This window comes from Amblyomma mixtum, chromosome 3 (genome assembly GCF_055824585.1).
Source record: "Amblyomma mixtum isolate Tamu chromosome 3, ASM5582458v1, whole genome shotgun sequence".
In the NCBI taxonomy this organism is placed as follows: domain Eukaryota; kingdom Metazoa; phylum Arthropoda; class Arachnida; order Ixodida; family Ixodidae; genus Amblyomma; species Amblyomma mixtum.
This window is the reverse complement of record NC_143014.1, coordinates 180,399,787-180,422,301: the sequence shown is the minus strand read 5'-3', so window position 1 is coordinate 180,422,301 and position 22,515 is coordinate 180,399,787. Positions and strand designations below refer to the sequence as shown.

The following is a 22,515-nucleotide window of genomic DNA, read 5'->3' as shown; positions in this document are numbered from 1 at the left end:
ACGACATCAATGGGCGAGTAGCGATGCTTCAGATTGACCTTGAAAAGGCATTTGATTGTGTTTCTGTTGTGTCCCCTTATTGCTTTTGTGTGTGTGCGCCCCCGCATCCTCCTCCTAACGACCACTCGCATCCTCCTCCTAACGACCACTTGCCCTTCGTCGCACGCTGTCGCCAGATGCCCCCCCCCCCCCCCCACGGTGCGCCCCCGCACCCTCCTCCTGTTCTGGGAAGCCACTCCCTCCCGTGGACGCTTCTCCGCTCCCTCCTTTCTTCGGGCGGCCAGTTCGGCTCCTGCCTCGGTCGACGCTGGTCGCACCCTCATCGGCTTTAAATAAACGAAGTCTTAAAGTACCGTGTGCGTCTTTCGCTGCATTCAACACAGCGACCGGACACGACAGTGGCGACGAGAAAGTGGATTCGACCCGCGCTACGCAACGCTATTGACAAGCCATGGCTACGCGAGGGTTTCCCAATCAGATACCAGAATTCAACGGCTCATCGTGGTCATCGTGGGTTGGACGCCTTCAGTTCTACTTTGAAGCTAACAACATCACAGACCCAGCCTTGAAGAGGGCCAACCTGCTGACGCTGTGCGGGGAGCAGACCTACGATACTGTCTGCGCCCTTATTCAGCCAAGCACACCAGCGGCAGTGTCTTACGACGACATCGTAAAAGCGCTGCAAAAGCACTACGACCCAAGGCCATCCGAGGTCTACAGCCGGGCTCGCTTCCAACGACGAGATCAACTGGGAGGAGAAACTGTGAGCGCCTACGTAGCCGCGCTCAAGAAGCTCGCTGCCGACTGCAATTTTGGAACGCTGTCGACAACAGCTACCGGGCAGGAGGGAGACGCAGCTTCTTCTGCTAACACCACCATGCTTCCCTTGGACGTGATGTTACGCGACAGATTTGTGTGCGGACTGAGTGACGAGTCACTGCAGCAGCGCCTGTTCGCTGAGAAGGACCTCACATTCAGCAAAGCTTACGACATCGCCGTTCGAGCGGAGAGCGCCGGTCACCAGCAGAGAGGGATTCGCCGGAACACCGAGCCGGTACACCAGACAAGCAACCAGGTGCGCAAGCCTTCTGTTGTTGTAAAATCGGTCAAAAAGGCACAACGCTGCTGGCGGTGTGACGACCAACACAACCCCCAGGGATGTCGATTCCAGTCAGCCACGTGTAATTTTTGCCACAAGCGAGGGCATATCGAAAGAGCATGCATTACGAAACGGAGACTTGCCAAGATAAAGTCACCTTCCCAGCCTAATCACAGCGTCAACGCCTCAGAGAATACGCCGCTATCTGATCTCCATGGAACAACATCAGCAACACCATCTGTGTTGTACGACCTGAACACCATGAATCTCGGCACGCGACCGAAGATTTTTACAGAAGTAAGCGTACATCACCAGCTGATTAAGTTCGAGGTGGACTCCGGCGCAGCCTGTACTCTGATCAGTGAGGACACGTTCCGAACTTCATGGCCATCTGACGCACCCGCCCTGCAACAAGACGACACGCACCTGCGAACGTGGTCAGGACAGAATCTGCCACTATTGGGCTCTGCCAACGTGCAGGTTAACTACAACGGCCAGACCCATACGCTACCTCTGCTTGTTGTGAAGGGCACAGGATCAAGCCTTCTAGGGAGAAACTGGTTTTCTCCACTAGGCGTGATGATATGCGGCATACACCAGACGCCGAGCCAGAACATGGTTGAGCAACTGCAAGAGAAATACGAAAGAGTATTCTCGGAAGAGATTCCAGGAAACGAAGGGCCCCCGGTCACACTGGAGTTGTTGGACAACGCGCAACCCAAATTTCTGAAGGCCAGGCCGGTGCCGTTTGCTCTCCGAGATTCAGTTGAAAAAGAGTTGGACAAACTGGAGCAGCAAGGTGTCATCGAGCCGACGCAGCATTCAGAATGGGCCACACCACTTGTCGTAGTTCGCAAGAAGAACGGAACCATACGCCTCTGCGGAGACTACCGGAGCACCGTCAATCTTGCGACTAAAGCGTCCTCTTACCCGCTACCGACACCTGAAGAAGTATTCAGTGTACTACGTGGCGCAAGAGTCTTCAGCACATTGGACCTCACCCAGGCGTATCAGCAGCTGAAGGTGAGCGAGTCAACTGCTGAATTATTGGCAATTAACACACTGAAAGGCTTGTACAAAGTCAAGCGACTGCCTTTTGGCGTAGCTGCAGCCCCGGCCATATTTCAAAAATTCATGGAGACAGTGCTTCAGGGCATCCCAGGAGTTTGTGTCTACCTTGACGATGTCATCATCAGTGGCACTTCCACTGAAGAGCATGCAGTGCGCCTAGAGCTCGTTCTCGAAAGGCTAGCAAACGCTAATTTGTGCATAAGCAAATCGAAGTGCTGTTTTGCGGTGCCAGAGGTGCAATTTCTGGGACACCGAATTGATGCGGAAGGCATTCACCCTACCGAGGACAAAGTGCGAGCGATCACAGAAGCACGAGCTCCAACAAACAAGCAGGAGCTACAGGCTTTTCTCGGACTCTTGACGTTCTACGACCGGTTCTTGGAACAAAGAGCTACCGTGGCCAACGACTTATACCAACTCCTTCGGAAAGATGTGACATGGACATGGTCGCCACGCCATCAGCAGTCATTCGATGCCCTGAAAGACCTGATTCGAAGATGTACAGTCCTCCGCCACTACGACGAAAGGAAGCCTCTGCTTTTGGCTTGCGACGCATCACCGTACGGAGTCGGCGCGGTTCTATCGCAAACTGACGAGCAAGGAAGGGAAGCTCCCATCGCCTTCGCCTCACGTACGTTGTCGCAAGCAGAACGCAACTACGCGCAACTTGACAAAGAAGGGCTAGCCATCGTCTACGCGGCGACACATTTTCACCAGTACATTGCCGGCCGGAAGGTGACCTTTATAACCGATCACCGACCGCTATTGGGCATTCTGGGACCACAAAGGCCTATGCCACCAACTTTGTCTCCGCGAATGACACGTTGGTGCATCAAACTCTCAGCGTACGACTACGCTCTGGTCTACCGCAATGGGAGTAAACATCAAAACGCCGATGCGCTAAGCCGTCTGCCACTAGACGCAACTGTTGACGAACCATTTCCACCAGGAGACGTTCTGATGTTCGAAGCACTGCCAGAACCTCCGCTTACAGCAGGCACAGTTGCAGCATCTACGCAGAAGTGCGCAGCTCTCCGGCTAGTTTACACAGCTGTTCAACAAGGCAACGTGCATAAACTCAAAGGGGACAACTTCGACGCTTACCGCAGGCGAGCTACAGAGTTGAGCACCCATCGCGGCTGCATCATATTTGGGTCCCGAGTTGTGATGCCGAGAGAACTACGCGCACAAGCTATGTCTCTCATCCACGCCGGACATCGGGGCATCGTTGCAATGAAAAAGTGTGCCAGAAGCTACATGTGGTGGCCTGGCATTGACAACGACATCGAAACAGTGGTGCGAGAATGCAAGCCTTGCCAGAGCAGCCGGAGCGCCCCGCCGAAAGCTCCTGTCCCAGAATGGGAAAAGCCAGACACACCATGGCACACACTGCACATTGATTTTGCAGGACCAATTGAGGGCTGCACTTTCCTTGTGGTCGTAGATGCCTACACAAAGTGGCTTGAGATAAGGCAAATGGGACAGACGACTTCGGCAGCAGTCATTGACAACCTCCGATCACTATTTGCAACGTTCGGCCTGCCGCGCAAGGTAGTGTCGGACAACGGAACACCGTTTGTGTCTGCGGAGATCCTCAAGTTTTATCGCGACAACGGGATCTCATCAGTTACATCGGCCCCCTACCACCCAGCGACAAACGGACAAGCCGAGCGCTACGTAGCCGAGCTAAAACGCGCCCTTGAAAGAGATCAGACAGGCTCGCTGCAGCGCCGCCTTGCGCGCTTTCTCTTCAAGCAGCACACTACGGTTCAGAGCACAACAGGCGAGACCCCCTCGAAAATGATGTTCGAGCGTGAAATGCGAACCCAGCTCACAGCCATCCTCCCCGAGCCAAAGGCAGAGACGTTCCGGGAAGAAAAAGCAATTCCGCGCTGCGGCACGCTTAATGAGGGGCAGCGCGTCCTCGCCCGACAGTTTCTGAAAAAGCCACGCTGGGAGGAAGCTACAATTGTCAGACGCATAGGCCTGCGCTCTTGGCTCGTCAACATACATGGCACAGTAGCACGCCGACATCTCAACCAGCTGCGTAGATTTACGACGCCGTATGAGAGCTGTCCGCCAGCGGAGAGAACACGTGCACCATCTTCCCACATAGCCTGGCACCTCTTCCCGGAAGAAGAGACTTCGCCCAGGACAGACCTAGGAGACACAGCGAACAACAGCCAGCCTACAAGTGTTTCTCCCCCGAGCGCACAAAGCCAGCGCGCCTCCACGCGTGAGCGCCGACCCCCTGCACGATACCAGGCAACTTTCTAAGGGGGAAGGAAGTGTTGTGTCCCCTTATTGCTTTTGTGTGTGTGCGCCCCCGCATCCTCCTCCTAACGACCACTCGCATCCTCCTCCTAACGACCACTTGCCCTTCGTCGCACGCTGTCGCCAGATGCCCCCCCCCCCCCCCCCCCACGGTGCGCCCCCGCACCCTCCTCCTGTTCTGGGAAGCCACTCCCTCCCGTGGACGCTTCTCCGCTCCCTCCTTTCTTCGGGCGGCCAGTTCGGCTCCTGCCTCGGTCGACGCTGGTCGCACCCTCATCGGCTTTAAATAAACGAAGTCTTAAAGTACCGTGTGCGTCTTTCGCTGCATTCAACACAGCGACCGGACACGACAGTTTCTCATGAAATTTTGTTTACCGTTTTAGACCATGTGAACGTCGGTTCAGTTATCCGTAAGGGTGTAGCCCTGGCGTATCGAAACTGCACGACGAGACTGATTGTTAACAAGAGTTTGGGGGCCCCCATTAGCGTGCAGCGTTCGGTGCATCAGGGCTGCCCCCTCAGCCCTCTCTTGTTTTGTATTTACATCGAAACGCTGTGCATGAAAATCATAGAAAACAATAGTATTAATGGCTTTAGGTTACAAGCAGCTGAAGTTAAGCTGCTTGCCTATGCAGATGACGTTGCAGTATTTACGGTTGATCAGGGGAGCATAAGTGAAGCTGTCGGGTGTGTACGCGCGTTCAGCGAAGTCACAGGTAGCGGGGTTAACTGGTCCAAGTGCCTTGGCCTCTGGCATGGATGGTGGCCATCCCACCCGGACCATTTCGCCAACGTACCGTGGGCGACGACCCCGGGCAAGTATTTGGGCGTTCCGCTCGATGCTTATCGCGATAGCGAGGACTATTGGAAAGAGCAAATTAAAGACGCACGTGACCGAGCTGGGAAATGGAAAGGCACCAGCCTTTCAATTTTCGCCAGAGCTACAGTCTGCAATCTTTTTTTTATTAGCAAACTCTGGTATGTGATGCAGCTAGGTTTTGCATTGCTCGCGTGTGAACGTTCAGAAGCTACACAGGATTTTTGCAGTTTTCATATGGGCGTCCGAATGGGAACGTTGTAGCAGAACGAACCTGTTCCGGAGGGTAAAAGATCGGGGGCTAGGGCTAGGGCACCTCTTTTTAAGGCAGCTGGTGAACCGTTTTTTGTTTTTTCGCGACGTCACAGACCCGTTCTTGCGCACCGTGTGCCAAGTGAAGCTGCGGCGATTGCTGCCGGAGTTTGTGGTATCCACAGAAGAGCTCTCTGGTGGAACTTTTGGTTACTACAAAGAGATTGTAGCAAGCGTTCGGTTTCTTTCGGCACGTTTTTCCACCGATTATTTGTGGAAAAGCACAAGGAAAAAGTTGTACAATGATCTTTGTGATATTGTTTTCCCAGAGCCCATGTACAGGGCCTTGTACAGTGGAGGCCCGGGAGGGGATGTTTTAAAAAGGGTGAAGAAAATGCAGGTGCCACCAGGAGTAAAGACTTTCTTTTTTAAGTTACATATCGGGGACGTTACCAGTTAAAAAGTTTCTAGAGGGAAAGGATTTCTTTTTACCGTGGGGATCGAACTGCTTAATTTGTAAACAGCCTGAAACAATAGACCATGTTTTTTTGCACTGCTGGGAAGGGGTTTATTTTTGGGACGTGTTACAAAGGACCATAAAGAAAGAGCTACCACTTGACGCGCACGGAATTCGCTATTTAAGCACTGATAATGAGGATGGGGTACCTTTTGATCTCATAATGCTCTTGGGCCTCCACTGTATATGGCGCTCCAGAATGGCAGGCTACCATTGTGACAAAGACGCACGACCGGCCCGAATTTATTTTCGGGAAAGCATGGACTGGTTTCTTGCAATCCAAAAAGCAGCTGCGGAGCCTCCCGAGTGGCTCTCAAGACTAGAGCCGTTGTGTATGTTGCGGGAATTTTAAGCTGACGAAGCCAGTCTCGTGCTGGCTGACCACGACAGTGTCGTATGTATATAGCGTTATGTGTATTTTTGTTGTGCAATGTCATGAGCCAAAGACAGGCAATAAAGAAAAAAAAAGTGGTCTCATGGTGTAACGGTTAGCACTCTGGACTCTGAATCCAGCAATCCGAGTTCAAATCTCGGTGAGACCAGCTTATTTTTTTGCCGTTTATATTTACCTATACTATTATGCTGCCAAAGTTTTCGCCTGGGTGTCTATGGCCGAGTCAAGATGCCCCGGAGGCAGCTTCACCATAGGCATCCTGCCGGCAGGCAAGAGGCAAAGATAATAGGAAGCATGAGCACTGTGTTTGCCGAAGCTTACCGTAGCACTGTGTTTGCCGAAGCTTACCGTAGTTATACGGTTTCGTCCCAAACTTTTAAATGGAAATGCGTCCCTGATTGCTGTTGTTATGAAATGCGGTGTGTCCGGCTGGCCTTATCAGATCGGCCAATTCGAAGAAGAAATGTAGCGGCTCGAGGTCGTCATAGACGCGGCGTCGATAAGCACCTACCAGATGAATCACATCTGAGCTGTATCGACGCATTCAATGGCTGCTAAACAAATGGTTAAAAGGTAAAAAAAAAACGCTGCACCGTATACCAAATCATACTAGCGACGATGCCACGCGTAAAGTACTGGAGCCCTTCGAAAGAATTTTGGCCTGCATGCAAGATATATGACGCACAGACTTCGTGCAGGTAATTGGTGATCACCATGAAAGACGGGTTTATTCTCAAGGCGTTGCCGCATCAGCTGCGCATCACAGTAGCTAACGCCCTTGTTGTCGTTCACGGAAGATCGCCGCTCTGCCTACGAAAGATTGCCGTATTTGTTCAGTGTGCCGCAAATTCAGCTGCGGAACAGAAGGCTGCACGAAGACATTCGCTGCAGTCACGCGAGCTCTGGGCGAGAGTTTTAGTATTGGGGGCTTTGCCCAACTGCGTGCATAGCGGAATAGCGGGTCCAGAGTGCCCATACGCCACCCGCTTCAGCCGATTCAGCCGTCCATGCGATTCCGGTGGGCATGTTTAACACCAACTACTGGTGTTATTGCTTTTCGCGATGACTTACCTTGCTTCGACGATAAAGTTTAAGCTGCAATACAGCCTACTTTTTGAGATCCGCTCGCGATTCTTTGCACTCAAGACTAATGGGACCACAGGCTGCACTGCAACCGTCTGCAACTCCCCAGAACCTAACACAAACGTCCGGAACTAAACGGAAATATATTTCAAGCTTTCTCGCGGTGTTTTATATACTTAGATGATGTAGCACAACCTTTTATATTAAGTTTACAAAAGTTTTTGAACATTAGAAATATTCATGCTATAACGATTTGTAGTTGATATTCTTTTTGGTAGATGGCGCCACTGTAATGCGTTTTTTATTCGCTTTACTTTCATTTTTGGCCATTTTGCTGTCGAAAATAAGTGTTGGTGTAATAATTAGATCAAAAGACACTGAAATACTTCATTTTGGCAAGTTAGTGACATTGGCGACTGTTTTAGAAGGACCCTTCGCCTCCATATGAAGCAGATCGCATTTAACCATTGATCTCCACTAGGGGGCTGGAAGGCGCATTGAACGTCCGAAAGTAGGGTCCCTAGAAATACTTGCCATGACAATGCCTACCTGCTGCGCCGTCAACTGAGCGAGGAGACCAGCGAAGTCTTCGGGAAAGACGTTTCAAAAATAAGGGTCCATTGCATCGCAATGGGTGACACTAGCAGACGACAGGACATCGCTACCACACAAAGTATAGAAGCTCGTCTGCTCAGCTCTGTGTCGTCCCGTCGCTGCCGTCGCCAACACGGCTCTTTACTGTGATGCACGTTCCCGCGCTCAAGGCCAAGTTATGCTATCAATGGGGGACAAATTTAAGAAAGAATAGATGGAAACCTTCACCAAGCAGCTGATTTTCGAGTGATCATTTTACCGAATTATGTTTCGACAAAACCGGAGCGAGGGCTAGGCTACTATCTGGTGAGCTGTCGACGGTGTTCGGTTGGTTCGCATTAGCGCCTCCAAAAGGTGTCGTACTGCTTTTTCGATGGAGCGTGTCATGTACTGTTTCGTATTGTAGCAAGTTAAGCATGAATGGGCTTTTATTCGTGGTGCTTGGTGCAGTTGACTTCTAACAGCGCTTCTCCCGCGCACTGCAGGATTCGTCTTTCTTGTCAGTCTTTCCTCTCGCGCTGTTCGTTTTCTTTGGTACACGAAAATTCGGTTTTAAGATAATCCAGCCTCGTCGTCACTTCACTACTTCTCCTTTACGCTCGGAGGGCAAGAACCAGACCAGAACATAGTGTTTAATGCACGTACAGCCGGCAAAATCTTTAGCTGGCGTGCGCGACGGCCGCTTTTTCTGTGCTCCTGCTTTTTGAGATGAAGCCAACTTGCGGAAAGCTCAATATTGAGCACGGGCTTAAAGAGCCTGTGCTTAAACTTGATATTTTCGCAAGTTTGCTCCGTCATAAGCTACAGGAGCACGGAAAACGCGGCCGTCACGCACGCCAGCTAAAGGTTTGGCCGGCTGTAGTCTTTTACCGCGGCAGGGTGAGACCTGCATGCCTGTTTTCTTTGGTTTCTCTTCTGCACACAATGCTCATATTTCTCGCGTTCAGCTTGCTTGTTCCTTTCATATAACAGCAAACATTACACGAGAACAGCGCAAAAAACAGAACGAAAGGGCGAAAATCGTGACTTTCTACAAGGAAATACACAGCAGACACCCGAATTCCGGGACAAGCCGTCCAACTTCCGGTGGCTTCACTCGCGCTCGTCTCGGAAAGCGGGAATGCCGCATCCAGCCACCTAGTGGAGATCAGTGCATTTAACGTTTTCAGAGCGCTATACCAGAACCAATGTTCAAAGAATCCAACGTAGCGCGCAGCACACCAGTAGGCTTATTCGACGAGTCGCCAAAAAGTAGGCAGGCGTAAAGGAGGCCAATCTGCTTAGGCTACTACAAGCCTTTGTAATAAGCAGGATTGTGTTTGCTGTGCTGTATCTAAAACTCACCGTCTCCGACCGTAAGGGGATTAGAGTTAATCATAAGAAAAAGTGTCAAGGTAGCTCTGGGACTTCAGCAATGGGCTCAGACAAAAAAACTGCAGGAATTAGGAGTATCAAATAGCATAGAAGAGCTTATAGAAGCTGCGCTCACTGCGCAGTTTAATCGATTAACGACCACGAAGACGGGTAGGTATGTCCTAAGGCAGCTGGGATACTCTCCCACGCAGACAAAAGACCTTGAGGTGGGAATTCCTGCTGAAGTGAGGCAGAAAATAATAATCCCCCCTATGCCACGGAATATGCATCCCGATTTTCATGAGGCACTTAGGAAAGACAGGGCAGAAATGTTGCATCGCAAATATGCAGGGCGCCAGGACGTCGTGTATACTGATGCGGCGGAGTACCACGGACGAACAGCGAAGGTAGCGGTGGCCGCAAAGGAGGGCGCCCGGTTAGTAAGCAGCTGCACAATCAGAAGAGCTACGGTCACTACGGCAGAAGAGGCGGCCATCGCGCTCGCGCAAAAAGACATAAAGGTGGTCATCAGCGACTCAAAGGAAGCGATACGCAATTTTGATTTAGGCAGAATATCAGCAGTGGCAGCACGCATACTGTCGAACGGAAAAATTGAGAGTCCAATCCTCTTGCTTTGGACGACTGCGCACCAAACCCTTCAAGGCAATGAGGGAGCCCACGAGCTCGCCAGAGGACTGACCTTCCGGCCGATCTCACCGACTCCGTCCGAGGATGGACACATTTCAAAAAACGAGCGGTTATACTCTTTCCGCGATATCACACAGTTCTACATGCTTAGTCGAAGAGAATGGTTTGGTTTCGTGGGGTTTAACGTCCCAAAGCGACTAAGGCTATGAGAGACGCCGTAGTGAAGGGCTCCGGAAATTTCGACCACCTGGGGTTCTTTAACGTGCACTGACATCGCACAGTGCACGGGCCTCCAGAATTTCTCCTCCAAAGAAATTCTAGCCGCCGCGACCGGGATCGAACCCGCGTCTTTTGGGTCAGCAGCCGAGCACCATAGCCACTGAGCCACCGCGGCGGCTTCGAAGAGAATACTCCGCACCGCACATGAAGCTGAGCAAGACGGAGGAAGTAGCATTGCGGCAGTTGCAGGTGGGCACTTTTCCGAATCCAGCCGCGCTGAGTAGGTTCATGCCCGGCTTCAATGACGGGAAATGTAGGGCCTGGGGAGAACGAGCCACCTTAGCCCATATGATGTGGGCGTGCGCCCAATCCACACCTTTAGTGAATTGCAAGGAGTCATGGGAGGTTTTGCTACGCAGCCAGGACCTCCAAGAACAAAAAGAGACCATCAGATATGCCTTCGAAGCCGCCCGGTCCCAAGGGATCTCGGCCGTCTGACAAGGACGGGATGACGAGGCCGCCATCCTGATTATCTGATATAATAAAGTTTTTCTAAGCTAAGCTAAGCTAGATATTCCTTCGAAGCCGCCCGGTTCCAGGGGATCTCGGCCGTCTGACAAGGACGGCATGGCGAGGCCGCCGTCCTGATTATCTGATATAATAAAGTTTGTCTAAGCCTAAGCCTAAGACAATTTCAGTTTCGTAGCTCCCTATGCTCGCCGCTTGCTGGCGTTCCTATTGTGGACATCGCTGGAACTAACGGCTCTGCAGTCGCGCTTTTCTGCACAACTCGCGCGTCGTCCTCTACGCACTCATAAAGAGGGGCGGTGCTGTGCCCATACCTGGCGGTAAATTATTTTATTGGGAAAGCAATACTGCTCACAGTTTGAGCCCTTCAGCATAGCGCGGCGGTGGACACGTTTAACCTTTAGCGTGACCTTAGACGTGACGTCATACTAGCTGCGAAAAGTGAGGGCCCCAACTCGTGCCGTCGGCGGAGAGCGGCGGCAGACACGGCGGGCGGTGAGCCTCTCGCTTCTCCCACTAGAGGCGCTGCGGTAGGAGTGACGTCACACCATCTGTGGAAGAGAAGAGCCCCAACTCGTGCCGTCGGCGGAGAGCGGTGGTAGACACGGCGGGCGGTGAGTCTCTCGCTTCTCCCGCTAGAAGCGCTGCGGTCGGAGTGACGTCATACCAGTTGTATAACCAATAGGAGGGCAATCGCATGGCGACGCCTCCAAGCTGGGAACTTCGTAAACCCAGTCTGGGCCTATCATGTTCATAGAGATAAAGAAAACGATAAGTGCAAGCACTGTGGGGCGAGAGGGACCCTCGACGACATAATCTGGGAATGCGCTAGCTCCCCAGGGGCTAACGAAAACATCAATTGTAGAGAAACCTGGCAAGCCCTGCTGCGGAGCGAGGCCCCTGCTTCACAGCAACAAACCATCGGCCTGGCGGAAGAAGCCGCGAGGAATCCAGACCTCTTCGCCTGCTTCTAATCGCGGAGGTCCCGGCCCGGTCACCAAAGCCTTCGTGCCAGGGACGGGGAGTAGGGGGCTTCCTTATCTGGCGGAAAATAAAGTTATCATCATCATCATAAACAGAGCTCCAGCTCGCCTTACGGCTGTTTTTTCAGCCAGTTGCTGCGACGCGCGTCTTTTCTTTTCTTTTCGTCTTTCTTCTGATCTTTTAACTCTCCTCTATCTGCACGTGCCAGCGGTGGTGGCTCGGCTGGAGCCAGTTGGTAGGCCCGTGCAATTTCCTTTTCATCCTTCTCTCAGTCGCAACAACAACAACACGTCGGAGCGATCACGGCTTCGGCCGCTTAAGGCCGATTCACACGACGGACCGTTCGCCCGCGGCCCGCGCACTACGTGTTCATGCGTCAGCACATTTAGAGGCGCGCTGCCGGCCGTGAGAGGCCGCGGCCGGCAGAGCGCCTCTCAAAGCGCTGACGTGTGAACACGTAGTGCGCGGGCCGCGGGCGAACGGTCCGTCGTGTGAATCGGCCTTTATCATCTGTCGGAGTGATCGCGGCTTCGGCCGCTTATCTGTTTTTTCAGCCAGCGTCCGCTTCAGCGGACGCGGTTGTTGCTGCAACGCGCGTCTTTTCTTTTCTTTCACTCTTTCCTCTTGTCTTTTAACTCCCCTCTATTACAGAGGCTAGAAGGTTTTCCTAGTGTCGTGAACGGCCGCCGTTTCAAGGGGCCCCTGTGAAACCGGTTTGGATGCACAGCGTAGGTGGCGCTGCAGCTGCCAGGCGTGCGGCTTTTGGCGCGCTACGCAAGCCGCGCCGTTCGCCCAGCCAGTTGGCAAGTGCGCGCGGGCGATTTGGGCGTGATTTGTTTGTGCGACTCTCGATGCCTCGTAGTGTTGAGAAAAAGTGACGTCTGTGCAGCACGTGTGATAATGCCGACAAAAAAAGGTCGCACGTGTTTCGTGCCGCTCTGCAAAGGTGGCTACAAGTCGTCGAAAGAAAAAGTATCGTTGTTCCGCGCCCCGTCCGACATTGAAGGTGATGCCACACATCACGCAATCACATGTGCATCCAAACGCATTCGAAAAAATGCTAGTAAACCTTGCATTTCAGCTGTTCAGTCAGGAGGTACTAAAGGGTATTTTCTTTTAGGCAGTGGATGGAGACACGCGCGTGTCACCAGCCAGGTAGGGGGGCTATATCGCTCGTGACACGCAGATACCCACGTGACAACATAATTAAACAAAAGGGCGCATAAAATCGACATAAACTTTTTATAATATTCAGTTACAGCTTAAATACTCACCTATAATAGTACAAGTGTTGGGTTTTGTTTTAAAATTTGGTTGAAATGTTTTTAAAGCGCATGAGTTGAGGCGAGGCGGCGGCCATGGCTTGCGGCGGAGCTCGCACCGATGAACTGCAGGAAATTAATTGAATTCGGTTCGACGGCATTTAGATCGCCCATACGGAGATACTCGATGCCGAGCAAGCGTACGACAGCGTACCCCATGCCGTGCTTTTGACCTTGTTTTTACCTCCCTGTCGGACTCGGACCTGGGGCCTCCGGAGCGTCTGCTGGTCGACATTCTACGTCTCTGTGAGGAAAACACGGTCGTCGCGCACTTCGGGTCCTCGATCGGCCCCATCGCAGTGAAGAAAGGTCTGCGCCAAGGGTGTCTGTCTTCGGCGAGCATCGAGCGAGAGCTGCTTAGATCGCACATCGGTTTCCGCCTCAGCTGGCATGGATGACGACCGCTGACTGCCGGGTAAAACTTTCGCGGACGATCTAGTACTGCCTGTGGAATACCCGCCAAGGATTTGCAATTTCTGCTGAGCGACTGCCAGAATGTGGTTACTCGTTTGAACCGACGGCTCAGCTCCAAGAAGACTGTGGTTGTCTGTTTGGCTGGAAGCAACACGGCGGATTAAGAATTAACCTTGGAAAATAAGACCTTCGCCCAGAGTTTATAGTTCCGATGTCTGGGAGTGGAGATGTTCGCCGAAAATTCGTTACTGCCTTCACAAGGCTACCGACAGGCTGCCCTTACCTTCCGTGGCGCCGATTTCATCAGACAGTGGAGAGCACGCTATGCTGAATCTGTGAGCAAGCAGACAAAACTGCGGAACACTTGGCTCTCTGCTGCCAAGGCCTGTCTAGTCCACCGCGGATGACAAATTCTACAGGCGTTTGGGTCTCCATTTCCCACCCAGCTAGAGAAACTGGATCGCGATCACAGCAGCAACGTAATGTCCGAGCCTCAGTGGAGACCATCGAGAAGCACCTTCCTGGATGGTGGGTGCTGTGTACCGACGATACTAGGAGCACCTCAATAAACACTGGTTGGGGGTGTCATGTGGCAGCAGTCACTGAAATGGCCACCAAGCTTACGATGTGCTGCTGTCATTGCTGTTCCAGTTGTCTATATGTGTGTGTGTGTTCATGCGTGTGCATGCGTTATGTGTAGGGAGTGACTAGTTGTGTGTGCTATGTGCATGTGTTTGTGTACTCTGGCTGGGCACCACACCAGCTGTGCCCATCTGATTCAAAGGACAAGGCCACAGTCATCATCAGGCTGTCTCGACTAACTCAGCTCTCCACTGTTCCACAAGGGGGAAAGAATTATCATGCAGGATCTCAGAAGATTTGGCGTGCATAGCAATTTCATCGAGTGCAATTTCTAACTACATACAGGGCTTCAAAGGCGCACTGTGCTCGATGCCACTCTGATGCTTCAAGCTATTGAAAGCAAAGAAAGTTCCCTGTGCCCGCCCCTCAAAATTGTTTTTTTTTTTTTGTGGTTATGAAGATTCCATGAGGCCTTCAAATACGAAAGACATGAAGTGCTCTGTAGCCAGACTGTTTGTCTGGCTTCCATTGGTTACTGTCACATAAAGAGAAGTGCATGTCTGCGCATGTTTCTGTAAATAAGCTCTCCAGCAGTGTGGCCTGGAATAAAACTCTCTACTTGTGTTTTTCAAACGAACAGATCAGCTTCGATGGCCAGTGCTCTAGAGCACTATGCTATCGGCACAGCTGATCATGCCTCGTGTTAAACTACAACACACTCTTGCACTATGCACTGCATATTGTCATCTTCATCAGCTTCCAGGCATGAATAGGTCGGATCACCTTAGCCTCGATAAGAGCTTAACCTAGTCTAATATCCTTGCCGGACTTGCCGACGACCTAGCAAAACAAAACCATGAGCCAATCAGGCTAAACACATGCTTTCACATGTCTGTTCAGGTGAACTATGCGAAAACCCTATCCTTCTTCGTCTAGAATTAGATCATTATTTCTTGTCTGACAGAGTGAGAACTGCAGTTGGAAATGGTGCATTGTATATCTTGGTTGCACATATGAGGATATATGCACTGGTGTAAAATGTGTAAACTGGGTGCAGATAGCTTTGGGTTCTGTTTTTCGAAATGCTCGAGCAGATTCTTGTAGGATATTAACAGGGTAAAGATATGTACCGCATTTTCCTAGCTTTGTCTTTGCAAGTTTTTTCTTTCTCGAGTCCTTTTTGCAAAATCGTTTTTCCTGCTGCTGTTCTCTCTACTCCTCCAATTTGAACCACTAGGTCAGCGGCCTTACCGCGGCATGTGGCTAGGTCAGTAGGACTTCAGTCAAGGAGAAATTCAGAAATCCTCAATTTCTGTGCATTGCACGTGCACCCTTAAGAACCCCAGCTGGTCAAAGTTAATCTGGTGTCCATCGCTATGGTGTTCCTAATAGCTGACGCGTCGCTGAGGGCTGTGAAGTCACAAAGTTTACAATTTAATTTTTTTTCCAATTTCTAAGGAGCTCAAGTTAGTCTTGTGTCTCTTAACGTATATTTCCCTCCATAGGAGAGTAGGGAGACATTTACACCCATTCACGCTTAATTGTTATATACGGTGGGTGAGTGGTGCCATAGGTAGAGCACAAAACTGCATGGGAACACTTAATTTCCTCATCCTCATTATCCTTTGAAAGGATAGAGCAGACCAAAGAAAATGCCTGAAACATCTGTGTTCTAAGGCACTTTAGCTGAGCCCCAGAGCCAAAAATAGTGTGCTGATGTGACTTATTTTGCAGTTCTTATAGTCACTTCAGTATGCCTGCAGTGCCAAATTTAAGATAAGAGCGTTGCTCGGTTGGCGGAAAGACTCTTGGGAAAGCTGCAGAAAAAGGCTACGCCTTCCCCTAGGGGGCACCAGGAAGAGACACAGAAGAAGGTCGTGTCCATTGCGTATCTGCTCAGTGTGTCTCATCATCTAGAAAAGATCGCGGTGCAGTGTTCCGGCGGTGTTCTCTGCCGATCATAAAGTTGGGAAAGTGAGTGCTGCAGTGAATGAGAAGCTGGAACCGGCCTCTTCCTGAAAGTACGTTCAAAAGTGCTCTCTATCACATGCAGACAAGTTCATTAGTTGCAAAGAAGGGGTGGTGTGTAGGGTTCCTGTGTCATGCAGAAAGATATATTATAGGCAAACGGCTAGGTGCTGAAACGTCAGATTGGAAGAGTGCGAAAATTCCCTTGGCAAGAAAAATACCCTTCTTCTAACCTCTTGCTACACTGCTACGATTGCAAAGAACATGAAGATATCCTTGCCTGCCGGACTCACATAACACGTCGATAGCATGCAAGAGTAGTAACCAGATAGGCAGGGACATTTTTGAAGCATATTGCATCGCTAAGAACTCGGGCACGTGTGTAGCAAAACCGTCTGTTGCTTTGCAGAGAAACAAGACAGCATTCCTTAATAAGTGCCTTTCCTGTGCAGTGTAACCCTTGATGTTTTTCTGTTTTTGTTTCGTTTTAAGTTTCATGCGTTTTCACCTTGTATATTTTCTGATTTTTCCATTAAACCTTCAATTGTTAGACAGTGCACGTGTCATCTTCTCTTTTGCCGGTCCTTTGTCTGTTTTGGGCTGGTCTTCAAGGTGAACTACATCCAACTCGCCCAATACAGCGTGGTGGCAAATTTAAAGCCTGAACAATTTGGCTGCAGAAGCAATGTTTTTGTCGGGCTCAGCCCAAATTTACGGAAACTCGGTGCCTTCAGGAAAACATCAACAACCCACTAGTCTACGGACACGAAGCAAATTTTTATTTTGAAGAAGTGTTGATGTCTATAAAAAGAAAATGTCTGAGTTCACAATACCATTTTGTAATTGCTGTGTAAAAAGTAATCATGTGATGTGACCAAAATAAAATGCTGTTTTTTGAATTTAGTTCCATGCCCCTTCCTAAAACAAAAATCACACCTGGCATGAAAAGCACTCTGCACCCCACTGGCATTAGTTGTTACAGAAATGGGCATGGGCCAAGCAGTGGCAGACTTATGGGTCACTCTTGGAGGAGGTGGTTTGGGGGGAGAATCCCATTTGGACCATGTATTTACGGGCGCTTTTTTGTCTAAAAGATAGGGTTCAGTTTGGTTTGCCTGTGTGAAATTTCTTGCTTGGGAGAGATTTTCCTCCCCATCCCGGCATAAATCCGCCCCTGGAGCCCAGTTTATGTGAACAGAGGCAGTTCTGGCAATATGAAAATTTTGGGCATCAGCAGCACCCTTTAGCCCAGATCACTTCCATTTCATTTATTTCATTTCATTTATTGAAGCCTTAAGGGCCCGTGGGCATTACATAAGGCGGGGGCAAGAACAGTGTGTAACAACATATGATATCAGCTCAACAAAAACAAAAAAGCAATGAAACGAAACAGAGCAAAAAAAACCATTAAAGGAGACAGTAACACAGGATCAGATTATTTGATGAAGCCGAATACATCACGTAAGACACAGGTGATTCGCTAATTCAGTGCAGAAAATTGCTCGATCTGTGCAAGAAGCAATATTATCAGGCAGGGCATTCCATCGGGCTATTGCATCTGGAAAGAAGGAATCATTCATAGCTGATGTGCGGCCTTTCATGGGAGCTATGGGATGAGTGTGGTTTAGGCGAGGGGATATTCTCGATGGCGGCTGCAGCAAAGGATTCCTGTTAATAGGGCGGTAGAAGAAGGAATGAAGGAGGCATAGGCTTCATACGATGCGACGTGATTGGAGACTTGGGAGGGAAAGGGCTCGTTTTAGTGCAGTGACACTACTATCACGCGAGTACTGTGACATGATAAACCGCACAGCTCAGTTTTGAACGGCTTCTAATTCATTTGTAAGGTATGCTTGTGAAGGGTTCCAGATGGATGAGGCGTATTCAAGCTTTGGGCGTACGTATGTCTGATAAGCTAGTTGTCTGATTTCAGGTGGTGCTGATGTTAGGTTACGTCGCAGATAACCAAGAGTGCGTGAGGCCTGGGAGCATATTGAATTTATATGAGTGACCCATGATAAGGATGGTGTCAGGTGAACGCCAAGGTATTTGTAAGAGGAAGTTTGGGCAATGGGAGTTGAATTAATATGGTATGTGCAGATAATAGAGGTTTGTTTACGAGAAAAGGACATGAGTTGGCATTTGTCTAGGTTAAGTGGCATGTGCCATTTTTCACACCATGATGCAATTGTGTCTATATCATTTTGTAGCTTAATGGTGTCTTCAGGGGCATGGATGATGTTATAAACGACGCAGTCATCCGCAAAAAGTCGAAGTTTGGTTATTGTGTTAGATGGGAGATCATTTATGTAGATTAAGAATAACAACGGTGATAACCCTGTGCCCTGAGGGACACCTGATGTGACGTCAGTATGCGATGAGCTGCAACATTTGGCGAATGTAAATTGCACGCGCCCTTTAAGAAAGTGCTCGAGCCAGATAAGTAATGTTTGCGGGATTTCAAGTAAAGCAAGTTTAGCTAGCAGACCTTCTAACAGACCTTCTTCGTGACCTTGTAACATATTGTGTGAACTGTGGCGGAGACCATCCAGCTTATTCTTGTCCATGTTTAGTGTGGAAAAAGGAAGACAATACAATAAGGCTGAAAGTCAGAGAAAACGTTTAATTTTCTTAAGCACGCACAGGCACATGACAGAGTCTTCAAAACGTGCCTCTCGTGATGTGTTCATGTGTATAGAATAGTAAAGTGGCCCAGGGAGTCGGACTTTTACTGTGATCAGTAGTGAAGCGTAGCTGGCAAATATTCTGAACTGAGCCATGAAAACCAGGTAACCTATTTTCCTCAAGAGGAAAGCATGATATCTTGTTTGCACTCACTGATGAGGGAAAAACTCTGAGTGATAATGAGGGTGGTATTTTAATTAAGGACAGCGCAGCGAAGCATGGAAAGTAACGTGGCAGGGCAACGATAAAGGGTTTGAGGAGATCCTAATGAGTTAGGGAGCAAGTAGGAGGTAAGGAAATGCTAGCTGAAATCAAGGAAATGTACACAGTGAGTATGTGGAGGACGGATAACTGATGATCCATTATACTAAAGGAATGGATTCTGTTGCAAGAAAGACATAGCAGAGAGTCAGGTGGGCAGGTGAGATTAGTTTGATTGCAGGGATAAGGTGGCCGCATCTAGAGGAGGAGGACATGGTTAATAGGCGGGATATTGGAGGGGCCTTCATCTCGCAATGGATGGAGTTCACCAAGCAATGTTACATCAGGTGCTTCTAAGGATGAAAGTTATTTGCCTAGAAAAGGCATGCTTCCTTGTGCTAGCTTTACTCGTTAGCAATGGAGGCTCTGGGAAGCAGATGATTTCAAGCATCAGCATTTTAATGGCACAAATATAATAAGTTTCATAACTAGCGAAGTTTGACATTGAAAAGGCAACTGCATAGGTTACAGAAATTTGAAGAGCTTAAAGGGGGTGAATGTACGTATGAAACTTGAAGGTAAAGCATGCAAAGTCCTTTCGGGCGAGTATTTGAAATGATGATTTAAATGCTGTCTGAAATCCTGACGGCGTTGAAGCTTCTCCACAGCGCATAGCACCAAGTTGGGGTGTGCATCATGATGTCATCGAAGGTACCGCTACATTTCCAATGCATCAAGGCTTGTTTTGAAGGAAAAAAAATCTAAGGTCGTCGAAGGCAAATGTCGCCTACCGTTGTTCAGCAGCACGCAACAAGGCACGACAGGGTGTGGTCGACGACAGTGAAAATTTGAAATCTTGCCTTCCGTGACGTCACACCAACTTTCTCTGCACTCCTCCGGTGTTGTGAGGGAAAGGCTAAAACTTAATCTTTGATTATGTCAATATTTTAAATGCTGACTCCAGAACTGTTGGCATGCTTTACCTACAGCTTGTATAGATTTGAATCTTTGAGTAGCTTGGAATTTTCAAAAAGTGGTGCAGTTGCCCTTTAAGACCAGATACATATCAAGCATAATTTTGAGTGTACTCTAAACACAATATTGATACATGTATTCGAAGAAGAGACAGAAGTAGTGCATGCGCTAGAAGAGGAAGAAGTTAGTTGGCTCTCTCGCGCGCGCTCGAACCACTGGGTGACCGCCGCAGGTTTTTCGTCTCTGCGCGGGTGTTCTTTTTGGCGTTGCACGCTACAGTTTGGTGGAGGTGCTGGATACGCTTCCCGACCTGCAAACTCCGTACAGCGTCACTACGGACCTCACACCGGTTCACCAGCGACCCAGCCGCCGTCTCCGCGGAGAGTCGCCTGAATTTGGGCCCCTTCCCCCGCCAACAAGGACGACGCAGCCTCGACCGCCGAGTCCAACTGACATGGCCACTGACACCAGGACCCAGCCGCCGATCCAGCCTCTACCGTCGAGTCCAACTGCCATGGCCGCTGACACCAGGCCCCTGGCGCCGATCCTTTGCCACCCACCGCGAACACCGCCATCTTTTCACGGTGACGTGTTCGAAGACGCTGAGGACTGGCTGGAGACGTTCGAGCGGGTCGCACGCTACAACGGCTGGTGCGACGAGCGCAAGCTGAATAACGTCTACTTTGCCCTGGAAGAGTCTGCTCGGACGTGGTTTGAAAACCACGAGGCTACACTTCCCACCTGGGAGACGTTTTGCCGGAGTCTCCTGGCTACGTTCCCCAACGCTGACCGCCGGGAGAAGGCTGAAGCTGCGCTGCACTCCCGAAATCAGCGCACGAACGAAAGCGTGCGCATGTACACCGAAGACATGGCCCGTCTTTTCAAGCGCGCCGACCCCAACATGACAGAGGAGAAGAAGCTGCGCCATCTCATGCGTGGGGTTAAGCAGGAGCTGTTCGCGGGCCTCGTGCGCAGCCCACCCCGCACGGTGGCGGAATTTCTAACCGAGGCGACCACGATGGAGACGACGCTGCAACAACGGGCCCGCCAGTACAACCGGGACATCAACTGCATGGTGCCCGAAGGCTTTTCGTCGTGTCTCGGCGGCAGTGCAGACACCTTGCGTGAACTAATTCGCTCCGTTGTCCGGGAGGAACTGCATGCAACGGATCCATCTGCCTCAGGTTGCACCTGCGCCGCTGGCAGCGCTGTCCGAAGTTGTCAGGGACGAGGTGCGACAGGCTGCGCAGGCACCTCCTGTCCCCGAAGCGCCATCCCGGTTCGATGACCGACCCACGTACGCATCTGTTGTACGTCGCACGACAGGCTACGGTCCCATTGCCCCAACGCCTGGCGTGAGCAACATCGGCACATGTCACGCAAGCGTGCCTGGCTACGGTGTGACCCCGTCGACCTCCGTGAGTAACATCGCCACGTATTCTGCAACCGCATCTGCTACAGCTGGGCCACGCCCTCGCAAGTCGGATTTGTGGCGTACACCGGACCGCAGGCCTCTCTGCTACCACTGTGGGGAGCCTGGTCACCTCTACCGCGCCTGTCCGTACCGCCAAGTGGGCCTTCGCGGTTTCCATCCCGACGCACCCTGCCCTCAGAACGGCGAACGACCGCATGAGATTGCACAGCATCTCTGGGCACGCCAGAACCCTGCCTACTCTGGAAGGCGCGAGTCCCGTTCCCCTTCGCCTCTCCGTTATCGCTCTTCCAGCCCTGGCCAAGGGAGTGACACTCTCATAGAGCCAATGGGGACGTTTTTTTTCGAAGGCGATGGTGGCGGCACCTGGGAGAGGCGGTAAACGCATCAAAAATCCAATATGGCGGCGCGCGTTTAGGCGGCTGGTTGTGGCCGGCAATTGCTCGCGCTACACTGCACTGTACTCGCGCGTTCCTGGTGCTGGCGGCCACTAGCTCGATCCAAGCTTTGAAAAGATGTGGTGATTAACTGATACCGCGCTGCATTCACGCTTGATTTCCTAAGCACTTACGGAATCTGCTCACTCGCTTTTGTATTTCGATGTGTATGTTGATGTAGCATGGCGTATGGTGGCGAGCGGAGCGACTGCTTAGCAGCTGCGCTCGATCGAGAACGAAAAGCGTAAATGGTTTTGTACAAAGAACAATTTATTAAAAGAACATCAGCAGTGACAATCGATGACCAAAAAGTGATTTTAAGTATGAGTGACATTGCAGTATGAGTAACAGGCATCCTAAAAATCAAAATAAAAAAACGCCATTATATAAACCTAGAAGATATGAGCGCACAGAGAATATATAGGGGATAAAAAAAGGTATCAAGGCACTGTATGCTTAATAAAATGCTACATGACTGAATATACGTTTTTACGCGACTTTGTAAGAGATTTAGGTAAATAGCAGGGAATTAAAACATCTGACCTGTATTGAAACGCATCAGTCTGTGGCTATGAATAAACACACGCAGAGAAAGGCAGAGAAAATTTTCAACCTTTGACTCGTGTAGAAGAAATCACAGTGCGTTGGGCTAGGGACAACATAATA

General features: G+C 50.4%; 1 protein-coding gene and 1 non-coding gene across 3 annotated transcripts in view; one reads left to right on the top strand and one right to left on the bottom strand.

Annotated features, from left to right (window-relative positions):
* Positions 1-1,465: 1,465 nt before the first annotated feature.
* Positions 1,466-22,515, bottom strand: part of LOC149352902 (exosome RNA helicase MTR4-like) — a 148,762-nt gene continuing 127,712 nt past the window's right edge. Inside the window, exons 26-27 of one of the 2 annotated variants that reach the window (XM_089582092.1) lie at positions 1,611-1,726; positions 1,466-1,504 (exon numbers count right to left, since the gene is read on the bottom strand). In XM_089582092.1, coding sequence (XP_089438218.1) covers positions 1,481-1,504; positions 1,611-1,726 — 140 coding nt within the window. In that variant the 3' untranslated portion in view covers positions 1,466-1,480. Of the gene's footprint in view, positions 1,505-1,565; positions 1,727-22,515 lie in introns of those variants that run through there. The other variant, XM_089582091.1, reaches the window with a different exon arrangement.
* Positions 6,501-6,572, top strand: TRNAQ-CUG (transfer RNA glutamine (anticodon CUG)). The gene has a single exon. It is a non-coding gene; the product is annotated as a tRNA-Gln (tRNA).